Source organism: Rhinatrema bivittatum, chromosome 5 (genome assembly GCF_901001135.1).
Source record: "Rhinatrema bivittatum chromosome 5, aRhiBiv1.1, whole genome shotgun sequence".
NCBI lineage: Eukaryota > Metazoa > Chordata > Amphibia > Gymnophiona > Rhinatrematidae > Rhinatrema > Rhinatrema bivittatum.
In genome coordinates, this window is record NC_042619.1 from 350,293,405 (window position 1) to 350,313,238 (window position 19,834).

At 46.2% G+C, this 19,834-nt stretch overlaps 1 protein-coding gene across 3 annotated transcripts in view; it reads left to right on the forward strand.

The window, feature by feature from the left end:
• Positions 1–19,834, forward strand: part of GCC2 (GRIP and coiled-coil domain containing 2) — a 122,199-nt gene that overhangs the window by 22,124 nt on the left and 80,241 nt on the right. For all 3 annotated transcript variants that reach the window (XM_029604578.1, XM_029604579.1, XM_029604577.1), the window contains 3 exons: positions 9,941–10,025; positions 14,803–14,870; positions 17,869–17,973. In XM_029604578.1, the coding sequence (XP_029460438.1) occupies positions 9,941–10,025; positions 14,803–14,870; positions 17,869–17,973 (258 nt within the window). The remainder of the gene's footprint in view (positions 1–9,940; positions 10,026–14,802; positions 14,871–17,868; positions 17,974–19,834) is intronic.

The window sequence follows — 19,834 nt, forward strand, 5'->3', positions numbered from 1 at the left end:
TCTGTTCTCACTTGAGGTCAGTGTTTATTGATGGTTGAGTACAGTTCTGGTTGGCTGTTTTTAATCAAGTTTTTTGCTAGTCTGTCCACAGTTGCTTTTGAAGAGAATACTGGCAGGCTGGGGTCACTGCAGGAGTATTTATATTGTGACATCAGCTTGCTCAGTCTCCATCTGCTGGCAGGGGAGCATAAATCCATTGGTTCTGGGTCCATCTGTCTATACTAAGGAAAACAAAATTATCAGGTAAGTAATTTCTCCATTATTTCTCCCTATATATAACCCAGAGACTCCTGCTACCTTTATAGACTAACAGATTTATTGAAGTTAGTTTTTGAGGACCAGAGTCAGTTTCGTCCCTGTAACTTGCATTTGATAACATGAACTCTAGTCCTCAAACTTATGCTTCAATACATCCTTTGGTCTGTAAGGTGCCTGTGGGTTGTTTTTTTTTTGTTTGTTTTTTTTTTGCTAATACTAATTAACACAGCTTCTCCTCTGTGCCCTGGAGTGCAGTTTGACTAGATCGGTTGGAAATACTGTAGTATATTTGGGAGTAAGGAAGCCAAAAGGGAAACCATTTTATTTATTTACCTAAAGTTCTTATAATTGCCTCTCCAGCAGGTGCTCGAGGCAGAATCTAAAACATATATCATGAAGTACATAAAATATAAAACTTGCAATATAGTGTGATCTGGTTTCTGGTGCTAGTGGAGGAAGGTGTGTACCTGCATGGATTTGTATAGCTTCCAAGCAGGATGGAGACTTCCTTCTGTGAATACTTTCAGAGCTAATCACCTGTGACATGCAGACAGCAAGTGGGCGGGGGGTAGGAAAGGCAGTGTTTAGCCCGAGGGCCACACTTTAATCTTGCTTTTCTTCTATAGAGTAAGAAATAAAAGCATTTGAAACAGCGGTACTGCAGTCAGAATCGGCCTCAGCTGCGACTGCGTCTGGATTCTAGCTGACATGACACAGACCTTTAAATCTAGCCCCTGGGTTTTGCCATCCCCAGCAACTAATTGACCTGGAATGGGATGCCCCGGAAACTGTTCAAAGGGGGGCGGGCTCTGCCAGTCATGTACCCTCTGGACCCAGCCGCCAAAAATCTCCTGGCATGTCCGAAAGTGGATGCCATGGTCTGCGCGGTCTCGAAGCGCACTACTATCCCAGTGGAGGGAGGAGCAGCACTAAAGGATGCTCAAGACAGATGTCTGGAATCTATCCTCAAACAGTCCTTTGACGTCTCCGCTATGTCTTCACAGATCGCGGCCTGCTGTGCTGCGGTGACATGCGCCTGCTTATAACAGACCAGCAACAATACTCCTGGGGAGGCCCTGGAACCAGCAGTATCATTCCTCGCGGACGCCATGGCAGCCAGAAGACAACTCTGGCTCCGAAACTGGTCGGTCGGCGCATCCTCCAAAACGAGACTCACAAGGATGCCTTTCAAGGGAACACTCCTGTTTGGAAGCGAACTAGAGAAACTAGCCAACAGATTGGGCGAGTCCCCACTGCCACAGCTACCAGAGGACAGGAATAAGAGAAACCAGCGATCCTTCTCCCGAACCTCCAGGGGCAGAGGATCACAGCACTTCAACCCACATATGAAGCGGCCCACCCCGCAGGCTGAAGCCAGTCCTTTTGGAACAAGCACAACAAAAGGGGAGCCAGCTCTGGCCCAGGCCCCAGCCACACCCCACAATGAAAATCAGCCGACCCGTCCAAAGGAAGAAGCCATAGGGGGCAGACTTGCCCTATTCTACCAAAGATGGGTCGAGATAACTTTGGACAAGTGGGTCCTATCCATCATTCGAGAGGGATATTACCTGGATTTCCACCACCCCCCCTCCAGACAAGTTTGTGGAATCCCCCTGCCACGACCCTTCCAAGAAGATGGCAGTGGAAGCTACTCTGACCAGATTGCTAGCCTTAGAAGCTATAACACTGGTGCTTCCACAACAAATAAATACTGGACATTATTCCATCTATTTTATCATCCCCAAGAAAGAAGGGAACATTCAGACCCATCCTGGACCTCAAGGCGGTCAACCTTCACCTGAAGATTCCTCGCTTCTGCATGGAAACCCTATGCTCGGGAATAAGGGTGATACAACCGGGAGAGTTCCTTACGTCCCTGGATCTGTCGGAAGCCTACCTACACATTTCGATCCATCAAGAGCATCAGCGTTTTCTATGCTTCTCGATCCTGGACCGGCACTACCAGTTCCGGGCACTACCATTCGGGTTAGCCACTGCACCCTGGACGTTCACCAAGATCATAGTGGTGGTGGCAGCAACACTGAGGAAGGAAGGAATCCGCTTGCACCCTTATCTAGACGATTGGCTGATCAGGGCGAAATCCCCAGAGGAAAGCCACCAGGCAATCAACAGAGTCAAAACTCTACTGGAGAGCCTCGGGTGGGTGGTCAACACAAACAAGAGCTGCCTGCAGCCCTCCCAATCTCTAGAATACTTGGGAGTCCGGTTTGACACCAAACAAGACAAGGTCATCCTGATACCGACAAGGAGATCAAAACTGATGACCCAGTTACGATCCCTGTTGAGCAAACTTCGCCCCACAGCATGGGACTACCTACAAGTCCTCGGCCTCATGGAATCCACACTGGAAGTAGTGCCATGGGCACAAGCTCACATGAGATCCCTACAACGCTCACTACTATCACGATGGAATCCACTGTCCTAGAACTCCTCGTATCCGGATGTTGGAGCGCCGAGAGCGGTTCTCGAGGTCCTCGAGTTTTTCGGACATCAGCTCCATAGATTGGCGAAATTGGGTGTTTTGCTGATTCAAAACGTCCAGGTGAGCGCTCTGGTTATCAGCGCGTACGTCCAGATCGTCCACGCGGCGCCCGACCGCGTTCAAGTCTTCCCTCAATTCACCCATGCGTTCCTGGAGCTCCGACTTGTAACTTTTAAGATCAGCTCGGATCTCACAAAACCAATTGCGTATTTCCGAGCGGGTGGGTAAATCAGGATGGAGGCCTCCCAACCCGGGCTCAATCGTAGGGCTCGTCCCAGTGCCCACTTCCACTGGCTCCTCTAATTCAGCCCGTGGCTGACAGGCCTGTGCGTCGTCATCCTCCTGGACGAGCATGTCCGCCACTTTACTGAAGGCAAATTGCTTCAAGTCAGCAGCTCGTTTCCTCGCAGCCATCCCACCCGATTCGGCAGCTATGTACCCAACTTAGAGATAATAAAAGTCCCCGTTATCCACAAATTATGAGCAAAATAGGAGCCTTGGGAGGGAGCACGAGTTCCTATGCGACCATCCGCTAGCGCTGCTCACTAGCGCCCCCCACTGTCCTAGAACTAACCGTACGTCTTCAGTTCCCGGACAGAGTTCGGGCCCAACTACGATGGTGGCTACAAGAAGGCCATCTGAGCCAGGGAACGAGACTATCCTCACCAACCTGGATCCTGCTCACCATGGATGCCAGCCTACGAGGATGGGGAGCACACTACCAGGAGCTAACCGCCCAAGGGCAGTGGAACAAAGAAGAGTCTGGATGGAACATCAATTGCCTAGAAGCCCGGGCAGTCAGATTAGCCTGCCTACAGTTTGGTCACAGACTCTGAGACAAAGCAGTCAGAGTAATGATGGACAATGCCACAACTGTGGCCTACATCAACCGTCAGGGAGGAACCAGAAGCCAACCGATGTCTCTGGAAATAGACTCCCTAATGTCATGGATGGAAGCGAATCTTCAAGAGATCTCGGCCGTCCACATCACCGGGAAAGACAACGTCGCGGCGGATTTCCTCAGCAGAGAAAGTCTAGAACCAGGAGAATGGAGGCTGTCGACCACAGCATTCCAATTGATAGTAAACCGTTGGGGAACACCAACCATGAACTTCCTGGCAAACCAGTCCAATGCCCAAGTGCCCAGTTTCTTCAACCGCAGGCAGAAACCCCAGGCCCAGAGAATCAATACCCTGGTACAGACCTGGCCACAGGAGACTCTGTTATACGCCTTCCTGCATGGCCCCTATTGGGCGCAATCTTCCACAAGATAGAACACCACAGGGGACCAGTACTTCTAGTGGCCCCGGACTGGCCAAGAAGACCATGGTACGCAGACATGCGAAGATTGCTGACAGGGAGCTCCCTTCCGCTACCTCCACACAGAGACCTGCTCCAACAGGGACCGATCCTCCACGAGGATCCAGCTCGATTCTCTCTTACGGTCTGGCCATTGAGAGGACTTGCCTGAGGAAGAGCGGATACTCGGGGGCAGTAATTGACACCCTACTCCGAGCACGCAAGTTCTCCACATCCCTAACATACATAAGGATTTGGAGAGTATTCGAAGCTTGGTGCGAGGACCACGACATCATACCACGCTCAGTCAAAATTCCTGCGATTTTGGAATTCCTGCAGAACGGCCTACAGAAGGGATTGTCTCTCAACTCCATCAAGGTAAAAGTGGCTGCATTATCATGCTACGAAACCAAGAGCGAGAGTGGCAGCATAGCCTCTCACCTGGATGTCTCCTGCTTTCTGAAAGGAGTCAAGCAGATCCGACCGCCCCCTAAACCTGGTCCTAGAGGAACCTCCTTCAGACCTCTCCATGGCCTGTCTCTCTGACTATTAACATTGAAGACAGCCTTCCTGCTGGCAGTCTGTTTGGCCCGTCGTATATCTGAGCTACAAGCACTGTCCTGCCAGGAGCCGTTCCTCAGACTTACCCCGGGAAGTCTGAGGAATTGTGCGTAACATTCAGTTACGCACAATTCCGTCGTTCCTCCCCAAAGTAGTGTCTCACTTCCATATCAACCAAGCCATCTCGCTACCATTGCCAGATGAGCATAAGAATTTGGAAGAGGCTCGAAGTCTATGCTGTCTCAACGTTGGCAGACTCCTAGTCCGATACCTGGAAAGGTCGGAATCCGTACGAAAGACGGACCATCTATTCGTCCTTCACAACGGGAAGAAGCACGGGGAAGCGGCCTTGCGAGCAACCATAGCCCGCTGGATCAAAGACGTCATCAAGGCGGCCTACGTAGAAGCAGGCAAGCCACCGCCTCTACAAGTAAAGGCCCATTCCACTAGAGCCCAGCCAGTGTCCTGGGCGGAAACCAAGATGCTGTCACCCGCCGAGATCTGCAGGTCTTTCATCCACACCTTCTCCAGGTTTTACCGCCTGGATGTTCAAGCTCAGGAGGACACAGCATTTGCAAGGGCAGTACTAAGTGGGTCAGGGGCAGCCTCCCACCCAGTTCGGGAGTAGCCTTTATACATCCCATTGTTCCTGAGTCCATCTGCTACACACTAGGAAATGGAGAAATTACTTACCTGATAATTTCATTTTCCTTAGTGTAGACAAAAAAGGATTGGATAAGTTCTTGGAGGAGAAGTCCATTACCTGCTATTAAGTTCACTTAGAGAATAGCCACTGCCATTAGCAATGGTTACATGGAATAGACTTAGTTTTTGGGTACTTGCCAGGTTCTTATGGCCTGGATTGGCCACTGTTGGAAACAGGATGCTGGGCTTGATGGACCCTTGGTCTGACCCAGTATGGCATTTTCTTATGTTCTTATGTTCTTATGACAGATGGACTCAGCATCCCACCCACTTCTGCCGTTACTCATGGAATTCTCAGGTGACATCCCCGAGAGCGAGTGATTCACATGCTTTCCTTCAGCTAGGACACCCATCCTACCGGGTGTTGACGTTTCTTGGTGGAGGGCACTGGTGGTCTCCAGCTATAACCAATTCAACTGGATCAAATTAATTAAGTTAACCAAGTTATAAAGTTAATCGTTATTCAAATTAGTCAGTCACACATATATCCACAATGCTTTTCGAGGAGAATACAGAAGAGCTGCACTTCCTGCAGGGGTACATTTATTTATTTATTTAGTGATTCTTATATACTGCGGCACGTAAAAAATATACATCACTTACATGTACCAGGGCTGACGTCAGATTGAAATCTGCCCATTGGTCCTGAGTCCATCTGTCTACACTAAGGAAAACGAAATTATCAGGTAAGTAATTTCTCCATTAAAAATGAAGCTAGTATACAGATTTTGCACCCAAGTAAGGCGGGTGCTTCCATAGGCAAAGTAGGCGGTAGCCTTGAGCCCCAAGATTTTGGGGTTGGCAGAGTCCAGCCAGTTTGATATCTAGAGGAGTGCTGTTCCACTGCTAATTTAAAAAAAAAAAAAAAAAAAAAAGGGGGGTGATGTGTTGGAGCTACTGACTCTGCTGGTTAATTTGGGGAAGGGGGTGTGAATGACCAAATGTTTACCTAGGGTGCCAGATATGTTTGCATCAGCCTTGCCTAACATCTGAGGCCACAGAAAGCTTGAAAGGGAAGGCAGCCTGCCAGCATGGGGGGGGGCGCAGATCAAGGCCATTAGGCAAACTAGATGGTCGCCTAGAGCACCAAAATGTTTGGAGAAGCAAAATCCTCCCAGGGCAAGGCCTAAAGTGGTGCCGAGCCAGTTCTGCCAAAGAAGGGCGCACTGTGCTATACCCAGTGCCGCCAGTAGGAGGAAGAGCTGTGCTGGATCTGCAATCAGTAAGTGAATCGGGGGGAGGGGGCACTTGATTGAAGTTTCACCTAGGACACCAGATATTCTTGCGCCGGTGAGTTTTAAAGAGCAGGGAGCAGTCATATTAAAAGATGTGCACTCCTCATTCCAGCAAAGTATAAAAATAGATTGGCACACCCAAAAAATGACCTTTGAAATACAATCAAGAGAAACCTGTGAGTGCTAAAACCAAGTAAGTTGATATTTCAAAGAATCCAGCCAGATCTGCTTTTATTATTCAGCATTTCATCAGAGGTGTACGCGATGTTATCCTGTAACACAGCACCTATCATTAACATTGTAACCTATAATTAAAATCATCCATTGCACCTGAAGACTGGAGGGTGGCCAATGTAACCCCAATATTTAAAAAGGGCTCCAGGGGCGATCCAGGAAACTATAGACCGGTGATCCTGACTTCAGTGCCGGGAAAAATAGTGGAAACTATTCTCAAGATCAAAATCGTAGAGCATATAGAAAGACATGGTTTAATGGGACACAGTCAACATGGATTTACCCAAGGGAGGTCTTGCCTAACAAATCTGCTTCATTTTTTTGAAGGGGTTAATAAACATGTGGATAAAGGTGAACCGGTAGATGTAGTGTATTTGGATTTTCAGAAGGCATTTGACAAAGTCCCTCATGAGAGGGCTTCTAAGAAAACTAAAAAGTCATGGGATAGGAGGCGATGTCCTTTCGTGGATTACAAACTGGTTAAAAGACAGGAAACAGAGAGTAGGACTAAATGGTCAATTTTCTCAGTGGAAAAGAGTAAACAGTGGAGTGCCTCAGGGATCTGTACTTGGACCGATGCTTTTCAATATATTTATAAATGATCTGGAAAGGAATTCGACGAGTGAAGTTATCAAATTTGCAGATATAAAATTATTCAGAATAGTTAAATCACAAGTGGATTACAATTCTGGTCGCCGCATCTCAAAAAAGATATAGTTGCGATGGAGAAGGTACAGAGAAGGGAAACCAAAATGATAAAGGGGATGGAACAGCTCCCCTATGAGGAAAGGCTGAAGAGGTTAGGGCTGTTCAGCTTGGAGAAGAGACGGCTGAGGGGGGGATATGATAAAGGTCTTTAAGATCATGAGACTTCTAGAACAAGTAGATGTGACTCGGTTATTTACTCTTTCGGATAATAGAAGGACTAGGGGGCACTCCATGAAGTTAGCAAGTAGCACATTTAAGACTAATCAGAGAAAATTCTTTTTCACTCAACGCACAATAAAGCTCTGGAATTTGTTGCCAGAGGATGTGGTTAGTGCAGTTAGTGTAGCTGGGTTCAAAAAAGGTTTGGATAAGTTCTTGGAGGAGAAGTCCATTAATGGCTATTAATCAATTTTACTTAGGGAATAGCCACTGCTATTAATTGTATCAGTAGCATGGGATCTTCTTAGTGTTTGGGTAATTGCCAGGTTCTTATGGCCTGGTTTTGGCCACTATTGGAAACAGGATGCTGGGCTTGATGGACCCTTGGTCTGACCCAGCATGGCAATTTCTTATGTTCTTATGTTCTTCTTAGTGTGAAGGGGGAGAGAAGTGGAAACCAGCGACAGCGTGGAGCGGCTTTGGGAGGTGGCCGCAAGGGAAGGAGGATAGAATGACATGGAAATTAAACAAAAATTTAAAGGCAAGATTGGAGGGGAGTTTTGTGTATTAAAAACTGAGACTTATTCTTTGGTCTTGTTTTTTTTTACCTTTTTATGGGGCGGATATAATAAGACCTGCGCTGAAATTGGTGCTGCTATTCTTTTTTTTTTTTTTTTTTTTTCGCCTGCAGCAAAAGCAGGCGCCTCCATAGGATGCAATAAGGGGAGGGCATGCAAATGAGATACACGCAAACCCCCCCTCCCCCCGGTGGAATAACTAATACACGCGCCAATCCTGCATAAAAAACCCTATGCAGAAAGCTGCCGGGAAAAAACAGGAACTTGAAACGGGCTCTGATTGGGGAAAAAAAATGTTGCAGGCTCATTTCCAACTATTTCATGTTAGTGCTGTTTGAAAATAGTTTCAGCTGCTATCGCTTTGTCCCTTTTACTCCGCTGCTGGCATTGGTGTGCTGGCCTGTCCGTGCAGCCTTCTCCTTGCCGGGCGCTGGGGGCTGCTCGGCATGGACGGGTCCCACTGGGAGAGAGAGCGGGAGTTGGGGGGGGGGGGGCGGATGGACCGGTGATCTCGGAGGCCCTACAGACAAACGCTGACGCTGCCCAGAGCCGCAGCAGGGGTGACCGCGGTCAGCGAGCACCGGGCGCTCTCATTTAACCTCTGCCCTGACCCCTTTAACCCCCCCCCCCCCCCACGCTGTTTTCCCTGCTAGCGCGGTTTTCTGCGTAGCCCGCGAATGGATAATTGCCTCCTCTGCCTGCCATTTGCCGCCGGGTTTTTTTTGTGTGCGTTTTGTGCACGTGTGTGTTATACGCTCTGAGCGCGTTGTTACGTACGCGCACGGTGTCGGCACGGGAAAGCCGGCACAATTCCGTGCACAAAAAACCCTGCCGCAGGTTTTGTGCCGCTTATTCCATCGGCCCCTATGTTTTGTTTAGCTTCTTACCTTGTTCCAAAACATAAAAAAAAAAATGCACCAAAGTTATCCGCCTTGTGTTATGACTGTACTCTTATTTTAGATAAGAGCCCATGAGTCCGCTCATTCTTTCTAAGGCTCTATTTCCCACTGCTACAAAACTCCTAAGCACCCCGTCGCCCAGGAGCCTGTAATGTGGTGCCTGGTGCCGGAGCAGGCCTTAAATGGTTGGTGAGGCCCCCGCTGATGGCACGGACGGACGGGGGAGGGGGAGTGCTGCTTTTGGGCCCCATAGGGACCGACGCAGTGATGCTGGGGCAGCTGGGGGAATGGGGCTAGTGGTCCACAGGAGAGAGGAGACGCTGGGGGAATGGAAGAAAGGGGAAGAGTGCAAAGAAAGTTAAAAAAAAACCAAAAACAACAAAACAAAATATAAAAAAGGAAGTACAAAACAAAATGCAGAAAATAAGACAAAATTAAAAGAGCCCCAATGACATTTTTTTTTCCCCCTTACTGCTAAAATATTTTGGCTGGCCCTTTGTTTTCTAAAAGCTTTAGTACCCTGGTGTATGACTGCGTTATTAGCAGCATTTCCCTTTACGTAGAATGGTTGGGTTAAAGGAGCTTTTGAACACTTAAGAGAAATGTAATTTAAAATTGTGTTTTATCTGAGGAAAGGATTGTTGTTTGCCGTTAAGGCTGCTCTAATGTGGTGTTGAGCAGGGTATTCACGTAGACCTTTTTAGAATGGCCAGATCCAGTTCCAGTTGTGGTTAGTTGTTTTTATTGTTCTCTGTAACCAGACTGTGAAATGTAACACGTGGAACGTTTCTGTATTTCCAGCTGGATACTCTGCCCAAGGAAGAGCTCATCAAGTTTGCAAAGAAGCAGGTGATGCTGTTGCAGAAAGTGAAATCCAAATGCACAGGTGATTTTTGTCTGTTCTTTTCTATGTGGTGGCGATGGAGGCTGCTATTGGTCTTTCATGTGTTTGCTTCTGTTCCACCGATTAGATATTAGGAAGTTGCAGAACAAAAGATTTTTTGAAAATAAATTCCTAGAGTCTCTCCTCTGTGCAAGCTCCGCTCCCTGTGCCTTCCACAGTAACTGGTGGCGTGTCCCCGTATTCATTGTTAGCTCTGACACCGCATGCCTAATGTTCAGGAAATCTGCTTTCAAAGGCAGATTTGGTAATGGGCCTCGGAAGCCGGATGTACAGACAAGTAGACATTTGCCCCACTTCTACGAGCCAACTATAATATTAAATTTAGAAACGGTACTGAGATATTTTGTTATTTTTCAATATGCCAATTTCCCTACAGAAATAAAACAGCTTTTTAGTTTGCTAGATAATAATGCAACCAAATATTAACTACAGTAAAAGCCTCGTTATCTGGCACTCAAGCAACCAGAAAGCTCAAGTAACTATCTCACAGTGGGACCTTTTTCTTTTTTCTTTTTTTAACAGAATGCTAATCAACGTTAGGGAGTGAAGTAGCTTCGCTCTGCTCTGCTCTGTTTGTGTTTTGTCCACTCCTGCATTACCCTATCCCTGCCTGCTCATTGCAAGGCACAGGAGGAGATGGGCTGGATAGAGAAAAGCTTTTCTCTGTTCTGCCGTGGGCTCTGTCTGCCCCAGCATCCTCCCCTCTCCTCCTGTTCCCTGTGGGCTGCTGCTTGGAACTGGAAGCTGGGGGGCTATCAGCTATTCACAGATTAACCTGCACGGACTGTTCCCCCATCTATGCCAGATAATAGGACTTTATTACTGCTGAATAAGTTTAAATCTCACCTCACTCAAGGAGTAATATATCTTGTTAAATAACTATAGTTTATTTCCCCCTGACCTATGCCCAGGGCCTATCTACTGAGCTGTGGTCTCAACGCCCCTTGTTTTTTTTAAATTTATAATCCAACCAGACAGACATAAGGGTAACTAATAAATAGCTCACGGCATGCTGCAGTTCTAATGACAGGAAAGGCGTAGAAAAAATGGAACACTTCAAAAATCTAATTCAGAATGGAGGCCCACCCAAACACACATAACAAAAGGCAGGAGACACCGGAGAATCACCAAGACTGTTGTAGTTTTAAATCAAGTGTTGAATAATTAAGCCCCCCCCCCTCCAGTCTTATAACTCTGAATCCTTTTTATAACCAGTTATTCATATCCTTCTTAAACATCTGAGACAGACATTTTGCTTGCATCCGTTAAGCCCGAGTCACTGCTTTTTGCATCCTGAAATCCCTGTTTCACTTCCTGCCGGTTCATAATAACCGGTTCCTTCACTTTATCTTGGTTCGGTTCTGGGAGTCGTCGTTGTTGTATTTTTGAATATATTATAATGTATGTAATTCTGATATGTTTAGGTTGTATTTATTGATTTGTTACATAGGTAATTTTCCCCATTGTATTCCCTATAAATAGCTGCAAGTCTTTTGCAAGTGCAGTGATCCACAAGTGCAAAATATAAAACAAGTTACGTGGACACACGAAACGGAGTAAAAAAAAAAAAAAAAGCAAGATTCAGTATTCACGGTCAGACTCTGCCCTATCAGAATAGGGGGGTCAGCATCTAGAAGGGAATATTTATATTACAAGCCGTCGGAGGACAGAGAAATATCAGAGACCTCATTCCCTGTAAGGTGCGCGGCCACACAGAGTCGCTCTGGGATCGCCCTGGAGCATCTCGCACTGCGGTGCTGGACCTGTGTGTCTGGACTGACCTTCTGACCTCAGCAGTGCACCGAGAAGTTGCTCATTTTGTAGGTCACAATTTTTTTACTTCTCTTCAGATCTGTGCAAAAGACCTGCTCAGATCCTAAGGAAAGAAGCCTAACAGTGGAAAGCAAAGTACAAACACAGGAAGAAGGAATCGTCTGCAGCCTGTTCGCCAACCTGTATTTCCGCATAGTTAAGTGGATTAGCACAGCAGGCTCGTTTTTCCATCCTTTTTTTTTTTTTTTTTTTTTTTTACTGTGTAAATATTTTCAAGTTTACCGCATCGTACTGCAGAAGAGACTTGTGTTCTGCCCGTTTCTGCTGCTTTCAAATGCTTTCTTTGCGTTTCTTTACTCTGCCTCTGCCTACTGCTCACAAGTACTAGATGGTATCCTTAAATGGTGATTGTGAGCCCTGTGGGGATAGGGAAATACCTGCAGTAGCTGAAAGTAATCCACTCTGAAATGCTGCAAAAAGCGGAATATAAATCTAAACAAATAAAGATAAATAAATAATTAGGGGTTATATGGGTGGCCATTAAAGATGAAAATGTCATCCCAGCAAAAATGAAGACCGTTATAACAAAACGGTAAATCCGGTGTCTTGCGCACTAAAGCGTGAAGGCTGCCACGCAGCGCCCTATCCGATGAAAAAGGCAGGTACTGCTGTCCAGGCTCGAAAAATGATGATGAAAGCATAAAATGTTGTTTTTGAACTCCAAGTCCTTTTTTTTTCTCCTGGAGTTGGACGTAGAGAGGGGATAATTTGTGCGTTTTCACGAGAGGTTCCGCCCCCATTCTCTGGCCTCTTACGTTAACTGATGATGAACCAGTAAGGATGCGGATAGACGTTCATATTTCTTCATTTCAGAACTGTGAAATCAGAATGGTAATTTGCCAGGGCTGCTAAAAGAAGACGACTGGTTTTTTTTGTCAGTCCTCCTTCATATTAGTATGGACACCCCAGCTGCGCAGGACTGGATCCTCTCCATTTGCACCATTTCCATCCTGAGTGGGGGCTTCCCTCGGTCACAGATAAGAATAGGGAAGGCCACATTGCACAGCTTTCATCAGTTAGTGGGTGGGAAAAGGCATTTTATTCATTTTTCTCAAAAGAAACTAGCTGAAAACATCAGTGGAGCTTGAGTAAGATGAAGAGTAAGGTTTGAGTGATAAACTGGAGAGAGAGTCCTGTTCTGTCCTTTTGGCCAGTGTGGGAAGGCTCTCGGTCCACCCCCCCCCATTGGGAACGTGATGATGATGTTAGACTATTGCCACCTGCAAAAAAAAGAAAATACGTCTGGTTGGGGAACGTGATGTTGGGTTAAGTTGTGCAGGTAATAATACCCAGACACATCTCATGATAGAAACCCCTTCTTCTTTTCTTAGCGATTGGGGGAATTTAAGAATGTAAGGAGGGCCATGCTGGGGCGAACCAAGGTCCCATGAAGCCCAGCATTCTGTCCCTGACAGTGGCCCAGTCCGGTACCCAGCACATCCCCCAATGGTCTCTTTCTTCTCACTGGCTTTCCAAAGTCTGTCTGGCTAATGACTCTCTGGAGCCTCACTGTATCGGTTGCCTTGACCACATCCTGAGTGAAAACAACACTTCCTACACTTAGTTTTAAATCTGCCAGGTGAGAGTTTCATGGAGTGTCCCCTAGTCCTAGTGTTGTTTTGAAAGGGTAAATAACCATTCCCTGTTTACCCAGTCATGATTTCATAAATCTCAGTCACATCCCCCTCATATCAGTCATCTCTTCCCCAAACTAATGAGCTCTGATCTGTTCAGTCTTGCTCAGTACTGCAGCTATTCTATCCCCTCTGTCGTCTCTGGTGCCTTTCTCTGCACCTTTTCTAGTTCCGCTGTGCCTTTTTTGAGATGAGGTGACCAGAGCTGCACATAATACTCTGGGTGTGGTTGTACTGTGAATCTATGTGAAGGCATTGTGGGTAATCTCACTTTTGTACTCTCTTCCTTTCTAAATAATTCCTGTTTGCCTTGTTGACTGCTGTTGTACACTGAGCCAAAGGTTTCTCAAGGTATTGCTGACGAGCACTCTGAGGTCCTTTCCTTGAATGGTGACTCCTAACATGGAGCCCAGCATCACGGGCCTGTAGTTGGGATCATTTTACCTTAGGTGCGTGACCTAGCACTTCTCCATATTGAATTTCATCTGTCTCTCAACATCCTTCTGCGTTTCCTCACAATCCACTGCTGTTTTAATGAAACAATTTTGTGTCCTCTGCAAATGTGGTCACCTGTTCCTTTCTGCAGCTAATTTATAATATGCTAAACAGTGCACTCCACTAGTGCCATTTCACCATTTAGTCCTACCCTCTGGAATTAAAAAAAAAAAGGTTGTGACTGGGCTGGCTCAGTGTCCGTACTGAGCGCCGTGCGGAAGGTTCCTTGGGTCGCACCCTGAGCTTGGGTCTTTCATTGGCTGGAACTGCGGGGGTCATGGGGGTAACACTCACTGTCTCTGAGCGGGGGAGGAGGAGGAGAAATCGTGGTCACCATTGAGGGCTACACCTGTTGACCAGGTTTACAGCCCATGACGCAGGTTTTGAAAGAGCCCTGGGGCATGGAACACATTCACAGGGTCTTTGCTGCAGTGAGCAATGGGGGAGGGTGGGCTTATGAAAACAGGAGAAAAATCTCAGCGTCGTTGTGAATGAAGGCTCCACTGTCTCTGCCTCCCAGAAATAGTTTCAGTTGGACCAGGAAAAGAAGGGGGGAACGGGGATTTACAAGCCAACCTTCCCCCCCCCCCCCCAGAGATAATCCCTAACCAATCTCCACACAAGTAGATAGGATAAAGTCACAGTGCGTGCCATGGGTTCCTTAAGCAACCTTTTTCATCTTGTTGAATTGTATTTTTGTTCTGGCACCGTGATGGATCCCGACGGCACTCAAGTCCTAAATCTTCTTACTGGGCACCGTATGAGGTTTTTTTGACCCGAAACAATTTCTTTTTCAGAATTGGAGAAGGAAATTAAAGAACTGAAATCAAAACCAGCGGCCGAAGCAAGTGAAGACATTATTCAGGTAAGGAAATGTATACAGAAGCAATATTTCACAGCAAAGTGTGTAAGCAGGCAACACCCCAGATTTCGGTTCCTGCCTCGGGTATGGCATGGCATTAAACAAGAGGCTGGGTAACTTTGCTGATTAAATATGGTGAAATCCTTTATTGAGGAGTGGAAAATGCCCCCTACGGAATGAGGAAACTCACCCAAAGATGAGATTGGTGCAGTGTTCTCTCCACCTAGCTTGATGGATTCTCTACCTGGGTAACATCAAGCTAGGTGGAGAGAATATTGTACAAATCTCATCTTTGGGTGATTTCCTCACTCCAAGGTTCATCAAATCTTCACAAGAGAGCTCTGTTCTGTTCGTACATCTCACGTTGAATGTCAAAGTGGCCCCTAACCCCCTACACTAATACCCCTAAACCTCACCTCGAGTTACTAGGTGGGCCTTCCATAGGGATACAAATACCTATCTAGGGAGAGGGCGTTATGGGGTCTCTCCCTCTCAGTGGTTGTATGCAGGAAATACAACAGGTCTGGCACATATTGCAAAGTGTGAAAACGTTATTGCGTTAACTTATCTCTTCGCATAGGTATTAGCGCAAATTGCGATAAACTGTCTATTTGCATAAAACACTCCCCTTTTGCTATCGCATGCGATACTTATCGCATTTTGATAAATCCAGGCCTATGGTTGATACAATGTTTATTAACCTGCAAGAATTTTTGCAACTATTATGTTTTCTTTTATAGCTTGCCTTTTTGTGGTCTGTCAGTTTTTAGTATTTAATATTTTCTCCACGCATCGTTTTGTTCTATTTTTTAATTTATATGTATTTTTAGGGAAAGAGAATGTTCAAACCGATTTCCTCAGTTGCCAGCGGTTAGATCCCGGCGAGTGGGAATTGTCAGACAGGGCAATGGATCTGATTGTCCGCAGGTGGGGTCCTCCACACTTGGATCTGATGGCCACCATGAACAATGCGAAAGCGCCTCGGTTCTTCAGCCACAGAAGGGAACATTGCACGGAAGGAGTGGATGCGCTGGTCTTTCCCTGGCCTCAAGACGTTTTCCTATACGTGTTCCCTCCTTGGCCACTGGTGGTCAAAGTACTCAGAAGAATCGAGCTCCATCAGGGTCCTGTCATTCTAGTGGCTCCAAAGTGGCCTCGCAGACCGTGGTTCATGGATCTGGTAAACCTCGTGACGGATGGCCCTCTCCGCCTCGGTCATCTCCCCCACCTTCTTCGGCAGGGTCCCGTATTTTTCGATCAGGCGGATCGCTTTTGTCTAGTGGCCTGGCTTTTGAACGGCAGAGGTTGAGAAAGAAGGGATATAAGGAAGAAGTTATATCGATTCTGTTGAGAGCTTGGAAGCCGGCTACCTCTCTCGCTTATGTCTGGGTATGGAAGGTGTTCGAAAATGCGTGTGCCACTTCGGGAGTGTCGGCCCGTAAGGCTCCGGTTTCCCAGGTCCTTTCCTTCCTCCAGAGCGGTCTCTCCAAGGGTTTGTCTTTCAGTTCCTTGCGGGTGCAGGTTTCCGCTCTCAGCTCTCTCTTAGGCAACATTGACGGTTGCGCAGTGGCGACTCATCCGGATGTCGTTCACTTCCTCAAGGGGGCCAAACATTTGAAGCCACCAGTACGGGCTACTTGTCCCTCGTGGAGTCTTAACTTGTTTCTTCGGGTTCTGTGTGAAGCTTCTTTTGATCCCCTAAGGAGGGCTACACTTAAGGATTTGACCCTCAAAACTGTCTTCCTGGTTTCCATTTGTTCTGCCAGAAGAGTTTCGGCGCTCCAAGCTTTGTCGTGCAGGGAACCTTTTCTATGTTTTTCAGATTCAGGGGTATCTCTGAAGATGGTACCCTCCTTCTTGCCAAAAGTCGTGTCGTCTTTTCACATCAATCAGTCAGTAGAACGTCTGGCTTTTTCTTCTAAAGACAGTGCAAGCACATCGGAGGGCGATCTACGCCGCCTGGATGTGAAAAGGGTTTTGCTCTGTTACCTCCAGGTTACGAATGAGTTCCGGGTCTCGGATCACCTATTTGTCCTGTGGAATGGCCCAAATATGGGAAATAAGGCTTCAAAGACCACTATTGCACGGTGGCTAAAGGAGGCTATTGCGTTGGCCTACATCTGCAAGGGCTGACCGGTTCCGGAAGGCCTAAAGGCCCACTCCTTACGTTCTCAAGCCACTTCTTGGGCGGAGAATCAATCAATCTCTCCGCAGGAAATCTGTAGGGCAGCCACTTGGAAGTCTCTGCATACTTTTGCTCATCATTACTGTCTGGATGTACAGGTTCCAGATTCTGGCTCCTTCAGGCGGCAGGTTCTTTGAGCGGGACTGTCTCGGTCCCACCCTGTATAGGAAAGCTTTGGTACATCCCACGGTCTGGACTGATCCGGGTACGTACAGGGAAAGGAAAATTTGGTTCTTACCTGCTAATTTTCGTTCCTGTAGTACCACGGATCAGTCCAGATATCCTCCCATGCTAGATCTGGCCATCTGCTCGAAGTTTTTCTTCCTTTACAGGTTTCCGGATACCTGAATTATCTCTTATTATTATTAAAGGCACCGGAAGCATCTAACAGATGACAATAAGAATAAATCTTTATACAAGAGCGTTGTTCATACAGAATTCTTTCAATTGTTCAACTGTTTTTTCAATTTATCAGTTTTTTTGTTACTTGCTTGATCTTTGGGGAGTTATATCTACTTTGAAAGTACTTTATACTGAAGGGATGCAGGGTAGGCTCTGGTCTGATATGGGATACCCTTTCAGTTTTGGTCTGTCTCCATCTACTGGACAGGAGGCTCAACCCACGGTCTGGACTGATCCGAGTATACAGGAACGAAAATTAGCAGGTAAGAACCAATTTTCCTTTGTGACTTAACCTTTGAACTTGTTTTCTGAACTGTGGCCTTCCTTTGTGAATCCATACTACAAAGTAGTCTCTCTTTATTGTACCTCCTTATTGGCTCTTAACAATTTTTTTACAATTTTATTTTCATTCAGGCACTCACTGTAAGACTGGATAATGTCCTCTTGGAAAAGGCAGAGACCCAACAGCAGCTGCTGATGCTGAAAAAAGAAAATGCTAAAGAAACGCAAAAAGTAGAGGTGTGTGCGTATGCCACTTTTTATTATGGAGCACCGCTCCTATGCTAGCTGGGGACAACCAGGCTGCAGGTGATTCCACATAATGCTAGTGTATATAGGATCCAGTCAGGCCAGGATATGTTTGCCTAGCTGTATTAGATGGTTTCTAATACATGCTTGTGTATTGTTTGGCATCTTGGCGGTATATTTGGACTTAAAGCGTTCAATTTCAGCCTATCCTAACAGCATTTATTGCAAAAACTATTGATCTCTAGGGATGGGCATTTGTTGCTCTATTCATGTCATTCATTGCGGTGGTACGCACGTACCTTGTGAGTTTATAGTATGCGCATATAGTTACATCCATACCATCCGTTTTACGTACATACTATAAATCTGCAAGGTATGCGCATACCGCCTCAATGAATGAAACGAATGGAGCAATAAATGCATGTGCCTATTGATATTAGCACAGCAAAAGCAGAAAAGCCGCCAGGCCTCAGTGCTGTGAGTGTAAGACAGAGTCGTAAAAAATAGGAACATAATAAATGATGGCAGATAAAGACAAAACTGGCCCATCTGGTTTGTTCAGCAAGGCTATTAGTTGCAACTGCTGCTCATGGGGTTTACCCCTGTGCCTTCTGTTTAAGGGTTGTAACTGCCACGCCGTGCAAGTTCCCCTACCCTTGCCATCTTGAATGCATGATGTATTTATCTCCCTGCTATTTTGGGCTGAACCAATGCTCTATACAGGTTACCCCAGTGCTTCATCACCATTCTCTTGCTCTTATGCCATGCTTTTTTTAAATTCGGTTACCATTTTTTTTTTTTTTTTTTAATCTCCACCTCCGGGAGGATATTCCAGGCATATACCATTCTTTCTGTGAACAAATATTCTTGATGACCTTCCCGAGTCTGCCCTTTTGAAGCTTCATATCATGACCTCTAATGCTACAGATTCCTTTCCATTGGAAAAGATTTGCTATTTGTGCATTATTAATACTTTTCAGATATTTAGGGAGGTAATTTTCAAAGCCATTTATGTGCATAAAATGCAGGTTTATGTGTTTAAACAATTTGTTATAAAATTGCCTAGTGTCTGTATGCATAAAAATATGTGTAAACTTAGAGAGAGGCATTCTTGTGGGAGGCAGAGTTTGAATTTACGAGCTTACTTTTGATTTAAAGATGTAATATATGTAAATTAACAGGCAGAGGTTATGCCCTGCAAAGAGCAAGTATTTGTGCCTGTTTCACATCATTTTTAAAAGTGAACTTTTGCACATATTTTCATATGTTCACTGTATTTTGACTATGGAAATATTTTTTCCTGCTTTTCTGTTGTATGTAAACCGGTATGATTTGCATTTTAATGTAAGAATGTCGGTATATAAAAATTAGAAATAAATAAATAAATATGAGGTATCTACGAATACCGGTATATAAAAGCTGTTAAATACATTTTGAAAATTGGTGTAACCTGTGCCTGTAGCTGCTGCTTTAGTTATCTGCAATGTTACATAATTACTCTCTAAAAGTCTCTATTTTATCGCCTTTCTCTCTAGGATATAAATAAGGAATGCTCTGCACGCCCATAGCTCAAATGACAATGTCCATGTTAGGTTGCAGTACTCCTGGGGGAATTCTGCGCTACTGCGGAACGCAGAATTTGCGCAGAATTCCCCCCGCGCAGATTCTGCACAGAAAATAGCAGAGGAGACCCTGGCATGCTGCGAACGGAGCGCGTCCCGCGCCACACGCTCCGTTCTCGGTGAAGATGAAGGCCCAGCGCGCCATTCGCGGCACATGGGGGTCTTCCCTTTTCACCGCAAATGGCGCGCCGGGCCTTCATCTTCGCCGCGAATGGAGCGCATCCCGCGGC